General features: G+C 36.7%; 1 protein-coding gene across 1 annotated transcript; it reads left to right on the plus strand.

Moving 5' to 3' along the window:
* The first annotated feature begins 291 nt into the window (after nucleotides 1-291).
* Nucleotides 292-6,028, plus strand: LOC120304364 (60S ribosomal protein L8). Its single transcript, XM_039334842.1, has 6 exons — nucleotides 292-443; nucleotides 1,694-1,837; nucleotides 2,338-2,479; nucleotides 2,799-3,017; nucleotides 3,268-3,383; nucleotides 5,820-6,028. The coding sequence occupies exons 2-6, from the start codon at nucleotides 1,700-1,702 to the stop codon at nucleotides 5,976-5,978; spliced, it is 774 nt and encodes a 257-aa protein (XP_039190776.1). The 5' UTR covers nucleotides 292-443; nucleotides 1,694-1,699; the 3' UTR covers nucleotides 5,979-6,028.
* The last annotated feature ends 4,197 nt before the right edge of the window (nucleotides 6,029-10,225 follow it).

A 10,225-nucleotide genomic window follows, 5' to 3' on the forward strand; every position in this document is an offset into this window, starting at 1 on the left:
GGTCTCAGTTTAGGATAGGGGTTGAGCCCCTTTGCTTTTGGCCTCGGGGTTTCGGTCTCCGGGCAGTTGTCTTTTTTCTTGATACATTTTATTTTCTTTTAATTTTTATCCGTAAACCGCCCAAAGGACTTGTGGAATCGGGCGGCTTTGAAACTGAATGAACAAACTAAATAAATACATAAATAAATAAGGGAAGTCGTGCAACGGGAAATAAAAGAAAATAGGACGAACACTCTGCGCGGAACACAAGCGGAACGCACGCAGCGCACTTCGGAAGACATTAACGACCAAGCAAGAACGAATGCAGATTCCCGGGTACCCGAACTACATTACCCAGCAGGCACGGAGATGCCTTGGCTCTCCGCGTCCCGTCTTGGCCGGAAGGAGTTTGTAGTGCCGTCATCGCCCTAGCTTTCTTTTTCCTGGGGCAGGCTCCGGCAGAGGTAAGAATCTCTCCGGTGTAGAAAAGCGGTCCAAGGGTATCCGTCTGCATCGGGTCTCCGTGACCCCTCCCTGGCCGCCTCTGAGGGTTATTGACCGGCTTGCCCCCTTGTCCACCCTTTCAGAGCGGAGGGCGGGTGTTTTCGGGCTCGCTCTAGCTAGTACTTGGTTTCCGCGGCAAGCGAGCGCCGGTCCTGTTGGGCCACGAGCAAAATTGGAGAAATATGGCGAAGAGCTTTTCTAATTCTGATGTGTTTAATTGTCTATCTTCTCGTCTTTTTTTATTCTTGTTTCGAGCTGTTTTTGAAGCCCTTATTTTACAACATGTCAGCTTTTCAACTTTAAGCTATTACACGATAATTCACAATTGATCCGCTGCTCATTAAATCATTTTTACCTTTTGATCAACATTTACATTGCCTTCTAAGGTATTTTCATATTGCTACTGCATACGAAGAACTTTTAAGTTAAAACTGAAAAAGAACCCCAGAGTTTAGCTTTAGCTGATTTGTCCACAGTGCCTTTTCATTGTGCTCTCAAAAATTACCCGTTTTTTACTCAGAATCAGGTCTATTAAAAAAAATAATAATGATGATTTAACCCCCTGAATGTTTTTAAATGGAGGTTTAGTGGATGCCTAAATGATACATGGATCAGATTAAAAAGCACCATAGTTCTTTCAGGTTCAATTTAATCACTGTAAATGAAGATACAGAAAAAGAAACATTTATAGTATTTATTGGAATTTGTTTTTAAAAATGGAAAGAGCTGAGTTATGGATAGCACTGAAGCTAATATTGGTATATTGTCACTGCAAGATCAGAATTTGGCTGATTTCAAGAAAATTAGTTAGAACCAATTAGCACTTAGGAAAACAACAGGAAAGCCCCTGCAGTACAGTAGAACTTGATTGGAAAGCAAAAAATAGCCTTGAAAGAATTGGTTTAACCATTTTCATATTAATTTGTTTACCCAATGTATATTCTATTTTTTCCCCAGGAACTCAAGGTAGCTTATATTATTACAGATTAAGTCTTTAATTTTATCCCCACAACCCTACAAGGTAGATAGGACTGAAAGAGCTGGCTTAATATTTTGCATTGAGTTTCTAGGGCTACAGGTGGATTTATTTATGATCTTGTCAGGAGCTTAACAGTTTTTATTTTAATGATATGTGGCATTACAGTATGTATTAAGTAATGGGTTTATTCTTAAAAAATCCTAAATAACCGTGATTCCAATTATTTTTCAGTGCACAATGGGCCGTGTAATACGAGGTCAAAGAAAAGGTGCAGGTTCTGTTTTCAGGGCTCATGTGAAACACAGAAAGGGTGCAGCAAAGCTAAGGGCTGTTGATTTTGCTGAAAGACATGGCTACATCAAGGGCATTGTAAAGGCAAGTATCAGGTTGTGGAATTGCTGTGCAGCAAACTATAGTTTATTAAAGTTTAAAAACAGTTTTTACTAATAAAAAAAGCTAACAATGCCAAGAGAACAGACTTACAAATAGTTTGTTTAAAATCAAAGTGAACAGAGGCGTCAGGCTTTTTAAAGTGATGGCTGGGTTGAAAGGTTTTGAGTGTCATACAAGAACTAAAATATGAATTTAAATATAGTAAACAACATCTGGGTGAGTAATATAAAAATGCATCTAAACTTTTCACATGCACACATACCCATCTTTTCTAAAATAATCGTTGCAGTGTGGATATTACATACATGGCACTTGACGTACGTACTCGGTTCTGTGGCCTTGCAATATTATTTTGTGGGTATAAAAAATGTCATTTTGAGCTGCAAGAGCATGTAAATAATTCTGTAAGTAAAATTGTATTTTGTATTGCATTTTTGAAGCCATAGGCTTCTCAAACTTCTCAAGTTCTAATATTTTTCTAGGATATCATTCATGATCCTGGCCGAGGAGCTCCCCTTGCCAAAGTTGTTTTTCGTGACCCATATAGGTTCAAAAAACGAACAGAATTGTTCATTGCAGCTGAGGGCATTCACACAGGACAGTTTGTTTATTGTGGCAAGAAAGGTAAGTAAAGACAATTGGTGACCATTTATGATTTGTTGTAACATCTGCATCCTTTGAAAAGTTGGTATTGGAGAAAAAAAGCATGAAATAGAAAAGAGACACAAAGTCTGGCAGACCTTCAAGGCCAAACATCTTTGTTAGGGATCAGCTGTCAGGAGCATCTGCTGTTGTCAAAAGGTTCCATCCTTAGCCTTGAAGATGCTACCAGATTTGCCAACTATTTTATTGCTGTAGATTAGCATGGTTCTTCTCCCTGTGTAACCCAGAGGTCACTTTATTATAAAGAGCATTTTCATTCATGCAAATGCATCCCTTTCAGCTCAGCTCAACATTGGCAATGTCCTCCCTGTTGGAACAATGCCAGAAGGCACCATTGTCTGTTGTCTTGAAGAGAAACCTGGAGATCGTGGAAAACTAGCTCGTGCTTCTGGAAACTATGCCACCGTTATTTCCCACAATCCGGAAACAAAGAAAACCAGGGTGAAGCTGCCTTCTGGATCAAAGAAGGTGATCTCTTCTGCAAATCGAGCTGTTGTTGGTAAATATTACCCCTAAGATTTCTGAACCTAAATATATGGTTGCAATCTGTAATACCTGAAGTTTAGACTAGGTCAGCATGGCATGGCCCTGGCACTATAAAGGTTATGAAAATATAATGGTTATTTCTTTTTTCAGAAAGTTATTTTAGTATGCTGATATTTAATATGGCAAACTAAGTAGGTATTTGCAAAAAATGTCATCAGGGATGATCTTTTGTAGTAATAATTGTACTGCTCATATTCTTGTAGGTATTGTTGCTGGCGGTGGTCGTATTGATAAACCCATCTTGAAGGCTGGGCGGGCCTACCACAAATACAAAGCAAAGAGAAATTGCTGGCCGCGAGTCCGTGGTGTGGCTATGAATGTAAGTAGTTTTTGTATTTATCATGCTTTTATTTCTATTTACTACATTGATAATGTTGCCTAAAAAGAAAAGGAGTCTCGGAGGGGACATGGATCTGTACACTGCCTGTCAACATCTCTTTAATGAAGCTGCATCTTTTCTTGAGTTTGCATGTTGGCAACCCTCGGAAGATTTGCATATTGTCATGATTCCGATAGATGAAACTCTTCAAAAGAACTTTGAGGCATTGTTTACCTTAAAGAATCTTTTATTCGAGAAACAGTATCGGCACTACATAGTTGAAACCAGAAACTAAATTCCCCCTCCCTGGATACAAAGTAACAAACTGTAATTCCCTCCTCCAATAAACAGTCAGAAATCACATTCCCCAATTAGCTTGAAGCAGAAAACACTATCAGCTCTGGGCCCAATGTCCTTGGGTTCCCACGATTAAGTTATTGTTATGACTAGCTGGACTCTCATCTCTATTCTCCCTCCCAGCAGCATCTAATTCTAAAAGCAATAGAGAAAATGGCTGCATTTCCATCTGTTGTCAAAGCAAGAACATCTGATGTTAGCAGCGTTGATACATATACTGCAGAAATCATTCAGTCTTTTCTGTACATAATTTTGTGTTGGTCCTAAATGAAGAAATGTGCTTTTCAATTAAAATTAGTGATATCTTTGCAGATGATCTGAGCTTAGTCTCCAGCACAAAATTTGATCTACACATGCAGCTGCTCTTTAGACAATCCTACCCCAAAAGCTCTTTTACTAACAATTACCGGGGGTGGGTGGGTGGGAGGAAGGAATGAACTTTTGAGCAGAACTTTCCTAAGTACCTTCTTTTTTTTTTCACTTTTCAATTTTATCCTTTTTTGTTACCATAGTTTATAATATAAAAGACAAAAATACAAAAGCAAGTAATAGGAAAAATAGGAGAGGGAAAAGGGAAGAGAAAAGTGTAGAAAAGAAGGGAAAAAGAAAGAAAAGGCACTGACTTCCGACTTCCTTTGGTGCAATAGAATAAGATAGTAACATCAAAGCTCACCTTTTTACTTTTACATAATGGTATAAACTAGCCATTTCTATAACAACAGTTCTATCTAATCAGTAAAACCCAAAATCAAAGTTTTTTTTCCCGTCTCGACCACAAAGTCCTGAAGCTGTTTCCAAGTAGAAACAAAAGTAATTGTATTTTTTTTCTTTTATCAAAGCAGTCAATTTAGCCTTCTCTGCTAACTCCATCAGCTTTTGCAACCATCCATCCATTGTAGGGATTGACGTGTCCTTCCATTTTTATGCATAAAATAATCTTGCTGCCATCAACATATAATAGTGGTGGCGAACCTATGGCACGAGTGCCAGAGGTGGCACTCAGAGCCCTCTCTGTGGGCATGCGTGCCATCGTCCAAGTCCTAGGCCTTCAGCTGGGTTTTATAAAATCTTTTTGCTTTAGGCCTCCGCTGCCGTGTGCAAAAAAAAAAAAAAAAAGGTTCAATCAGTCAGTCAATTTTAGCTTCTTGCAGGGAAAAAAAAATGGAATTGATTGATTGAACTTTTTAGTCCCACCCAGTCTGCCGTTACCATTGCAGCCACGCCCAACCAATGGGCCACACCCACCCGGCACTCGATGATGCATAAGTGGGTTTTGGGTTGCAGTTTGGGCACTCGGTCTCTAAAAGGTTCGCCATCACTGACATATAACATCAATGTTCCATTTTTTTCCCATTAACCCCCTCCCCCTCCCAAAAAAAGTTCCCAGTTTTATCTTTATATTCACAGCACCTCATCTCAAATGCATATTTTCTTGGGAGTCCTCCGTTACTATTTGAGCCAAGAAAAGATACCGCTTTTTAAAGAAGGTGCCCCTTTTGATGCACATTCCTAGTTCTACATTAGGTTATTTGGTAACGAAGATTTTAAAAAATTGAATGAGGGAAGAGGAAAATAGAGAAGCATTTTTCATAATATAATTCTAGGCAAGATTGGTTTTTGACTTAGTTATGTGTCTCCTCCCTCAAACCTAATGGTGAGGTTGATGTTCATATTTTATTTTAAATCTTTACTCATACTAGTATTTTATGTTGATTTCCATATACTATAATGTCTGCTATATTATTTGCAAGATTTTAAACTCCCAAATTGTAATATAATACAATAAAATGTATAATATAAAATGATAATACAACATTTAGATCAAAGCTAATACATAGTTATCAATATTTTAAAAGCAGGGAGCAAGAGAGATTACATTCTCTACCGGCAGTTTGGACCATTTCCTAAAAATTGTTAATGCTGGTGCTTGCTTGCAGTGGACAAGATGCTCTCAGAATCTTTTGCTTTCAGTTTGGTAACACTAGCAATAATGTCATTTGCCTAATGGGAGTTTTAATTAAGTTCCTTTAATATTTGAAACACCTTCTGCCCTTGACTTTGATTGCTTTTCTTTCCCAGCCTGTTGAACATCCCTTCGGTGGTGGTAACCATCAGCACATCGGTAAGCCTTCGACTATTAGGAGGGATGCTCCTGCTGGTCGCAAAGTTGGTCTTATTGCAGCCCGACGTACTGGTAGACTGCGTGGGACAAAGACTGTGCAAGAGAAGGAGAATTAAATTCTTCACTTTGCTATATTCATAAATAAATGCCATCTGATTAAAAAAGATTAAATGGAGTGTGAGAATTATTTTAGAAATAGCTTGTACCAACACCCTTATGTTCTAGAAACTAGACTTTATTTATAATCAGAGAAGCATCCAAACAAGGAAAACAAGACAAAGTGGGTCACAATATACCCAGGAAACTGAATAGTACTAAAATATCAGCTAAAAGTGAGATAATATTAATCCAGTGAGGTAATCAATCACTGTGTTTTCACTGCAGACAACTGTATTTGAGTATGTTTCTTGTTATATCTTGATTGGTATTTAATAAGTTCAGTGTAAAACTTGTGTGTTCTTTTTGGAAATCGCTGGAATGCTCACTAAAATCTACAACAGTGGTGGCGAACCTATGGCATGTGTGCCAGAGGCAGCACTCAGAGCCCTCTCTATGGGCACACATGTCATTGCCCCAGTCCTAGGCCTTCAGCTGGGTTTTATAAAACATTTTTGCTTTAGGCCTCTGCCGCCGTGTGCAAAAAAAAAAAAAAAGGTTCAATCAATTTCAACTTCTCGCAGAAAAAAAAAGATCTTGCAAAGTTGGAATTGATTGAACTTTTTAGTCCCACCCAGTCTGCTGTTACCACTGCAGCCACGACCACCCAATGGGCCATGCCCACCCGGCACCCGACGATACATATGTGGGTTTTGGGTTGCAGTTTGGGCACTCGGTCTCTAAAAGGTTCGCCATCACTGATTTAACCCCTTTTTTGTTGCTCAGCATTTCTCTAAAAGTCACACTCAATTTTCTCCCCTAGAAGTTAATAGCATTAATGGACTAATATGTAAGTATTCAAACTTAAGAACGACGTAAATGAATTACAAGCATTTCACATACCTATTTTATTTGATAATGGAAGATTGGTCTTACCATTAATTGTTCAGTTTCGGCAGATGTAAAAATTTTTTAGAACTTGGACTTGCCTTCACTCTGAAGAAGAATTCATTATTTTTTATCTCTTCATGCCCCTGGTGTCTAAGGAGTCACAAGAGCTAACATTCAGTTCTTTAACTTAACAAGTCCACTTCAAAAAATTTAGGACAATCTTATCCAATCCAAATCTAGTTATATTTGGCCTACAACTCTGTGTTCCCACTCAGCATGGTCTCAATTTGTCAGGAAATTGAGAATTGTAGTTACGGTCTGGAAAGGATCAGTTGGAAAAGGGCTGCTATAGAATTACAAGAGACCAAATATCATCTAGAGTAGTTTTATAATCCTTATCAATTTAGAAGATGACTCATTTGGGGATTAATGGACATACTTCAGTTATAGATTTGGTATCACTTAACTGATTCAAGTGGTATTATCCCAGCTAGCAAAATTTCAATTACTTTTTGCGCTTATAAAGTTACACTAATTTCATGTCGTTATGACTTATGTATATGGCATGTGTGAGGCAAAGAGGTATCCTGCAATAACATATTTGCAGATACACTCTAGTGCTTTAGCCCTTTAACTGGAAATTTAAAATTATAATTAATGAAGCAGAAAATATTCTAGAGCAGCAAACTGTTCAAAAGTGCAAATGAAATTCATATGCTTTTGTTATACTTGAGTTTACTGCAGAGGGAACATAAAATTTAAAACACAAGCTATCTTTTGTTTACAATGAAATATATAGCCCCAATGACTTACACAAAGTATTTGTATTAGTTTGCTAATAGTAATAGCACTTAGTCTTATATACCACTTCACAATTTGCAGCCCTCTTAAAGCAGTTTAGAGTCAGCATATTCTAACCATTGCACTACGAGGGCTAATGAAAAGAATGAGCATAGAATTGTAACTAACTTGTGAAAAATAATGTTTTAGTCCCTTCCTTAACCAAACAGCATCTCTCAGTGCTGAGATAATGCAATTCCCTTCTCAATGCAAGTTCCTGCTCCCAAGTGGAATCTGGAAGTACAGTATCTGGAAGGGCAGGAAGGAAGGGTGGGGAATGGGAAATTGCATTCCATGGGAACCAAAGTAGTACACCAGATACGTTGCAGACCCTCTGGCCCTCCAGATGTTTCTCTTGGCATTCTTCACTGAGCTGGTCCTGTCCCAAATTGCCATTGAATAACATCTGGAGGATTAAATTACTTGCTACTTGCAAATTAGAAGGTACAATGCTCAAAACAGCAGTTTCAGACTTTTTAGAACTATTGGTCAATAATATTGACAGCATTATCTGAACAATCTACTATAGCTGCAAGAACCTATGCCTGTTAGGTAAACAGAATATTTATTAAGACACTAATAAAATCTAGCTAATTTTTTTTTAAAATGTATTTAAATACAAAAACAAAATATCAGAGCTTAAATCATTTGTCAGGTAAAAAGGTTTTAAAAAAGAACTACTGAAAAAGCATTAAGCTTTCCATCATTTGGTTCCCAGGGTAAAAAAGAAAACATAACAATGTTTCAATATTTGAAAATAAAAATATTGCAATATATTTGGAATAATTAGACCCAAAGAAAGAAAAGGTTATCATATTTGTACTGAAATCATAGCCATGTTCATTGGATTTTAGTTCCAGCTCTTTACTTAATTCCCCTATGTCCTTTGTAAGTAACCATAGAATCTTGTAGCAGGAGAATCCAAGTTTACACCCACTGGACTATTAGCCCTTCTGGCATTTGATGACAAAACCAATAGTTACCACATTTCTGTATGCAAAGCATTCCAATATGTAGAAAGAGATGCTAAAATGTAAGGATTTGGTGTTAATCTTTTCTAAAAGATAACTTCTTTCTACAACAGTAAAAGCATTTCTTGTTCTGCTACTTCCTTTTCACATCTATAATTAATTTGCAATGATTAGTTTTGCCTAACCTTTTTGTAAGATGAGAGTCGGAAGCCATGACCTTTTACCATTTTTTTCAAGTTAGCCTTGCAATAAAGAAAGCACCGAGCTAAGCACTTTAGAACAGTTATTGTTCGAGTTACTATTTTAAGAAATCAACCAAACCATAATACTGTACTGAAAGCGACACATTATTTTCTAAAATTAAAAAACAGACATGAAATTAGAAAAAAAGGTAAATTAACCAACATTGCATTATTGTTAGAGGAAAGCCAGTATAGAAAAAAAAAAGAGGCATACAGGAAGCACATGTGCAGGAATAATCAGAATCCTTTAGCATTCAAGTTAAAAAAAAGAGAAGAAACTTGAAGGTACACCATGAATTTAGTGAACATTTAGATGTTTATACTAAGAGCAACTGATGCATTTTAAAAAAGAACAAAAGGATGAACTACCAAAAGATAGTATTTTAGAAAAGCAAAACGGTAAAAATTTCATCCAATTTGTCCCAAAAATTAATATACTAAAATCCTAAAAATACATTATTTTTCTTTTTAAAGAAGTCAGAAAATTAAGCCATATAAAATAAAACAAATATTTTTGGTATCATTGTGACTGGCAGGAGGGGGAAACAACAAAAGCTATTTAATAAATTTTAGAATTATTATATCAAGAAAAAGCAAAATGAATTAAAGATCTATAGAAAATAAACATATATAATTTGCTTGGCACACAATCTGACATTTGTGCTTGGGTCAGTCATGACTGAAACTCATTTTCATTATAGCAATTGAAATTGCTACCCAACATTGACTTGGCCCTTGGTAGTGTATTTCCAGGGGATATTGGGTAGAACATACATGAAGGCAATTTAGTCCCAAAAAAAGCACTTGTGACAGAAAGATTAAAAATCAGAAAATTAAAAACAGAGAAAACCCAACTGCATGCAGGTGATAAGAGTTACTACACTGACAGAAATTAAGAGTTATTTACAGTTTAGATACCCTTGGTCAAAATGTAGACTGGATGAATCATTAAATGAACAGAAGTTGATACCTCTACATGTAACAGTTCAACACATCTCTCCAAGGTTTGAATGCTTATTTATTCTTTATGTGATTGCTTACAAAATCAGAATGAGAAAATAGTCAATATTGCAGCCTGTATATTCCCTTCATCAGTGCTCATTAACGCTTCTTTTGGCTGAAGTTAGCAGCTTTCAGTTTTGTTGTTAATGGATCTTATTTTGCTTTTGATTCCTTTCTCCCTCTCTCACATAACATTTCTAAATCAGAAACAATCTTCAAAATTGTTTGAAGACCGTTTGATTGACCTTGAAGACCATTTAATTTTTTTAACCTATTTTAAACAAATCTGAATCAGAGGTGTTTTGGATCACTGTCTTGCTG

This window comes from Crotalus tigris, unplaced genomic scaffold, assembly GCF_016545835.1.
Source record: "Crotalus tigris isolate CLP2741 ecotype Arizona unplaced genomic scaffold, ASM1654583v1 scf7180000017637.401561, whole genome shotgun sequence".
NCBI classification, from domain to species: Eukaryota; Metazoa; Chordata; class Lepidosauria; order Squamata; family Viperidae; genus Crotalus; species Crotalus tigris.

Excerpts from the sequence above, each read along its gene's own strand:
- LOC120304364 (XM_039334842.1), top strand. The coding sequence starts at position 1,700 with ATGGGCCGTGTAATACGAGGTCAAAGAAAAGGTGCAGGTTCTGTTTTC. Across the intron at positions 1,838-2,337 it reads ACATCAAGGGCATTGTAAAG|GATATCATTCATGATCCTGG; the intron begins GCAAGTATCAGG and ends ATATTTTTCTAG. Across the intron at positions 3,384-5,819 it reads TCCGTGGTGTGGCTATGAAT|CCTGTTGAACATCCCTTCGG; the intron begins GTAAGTAGTTTT and ends TTTCTTTCCCAG.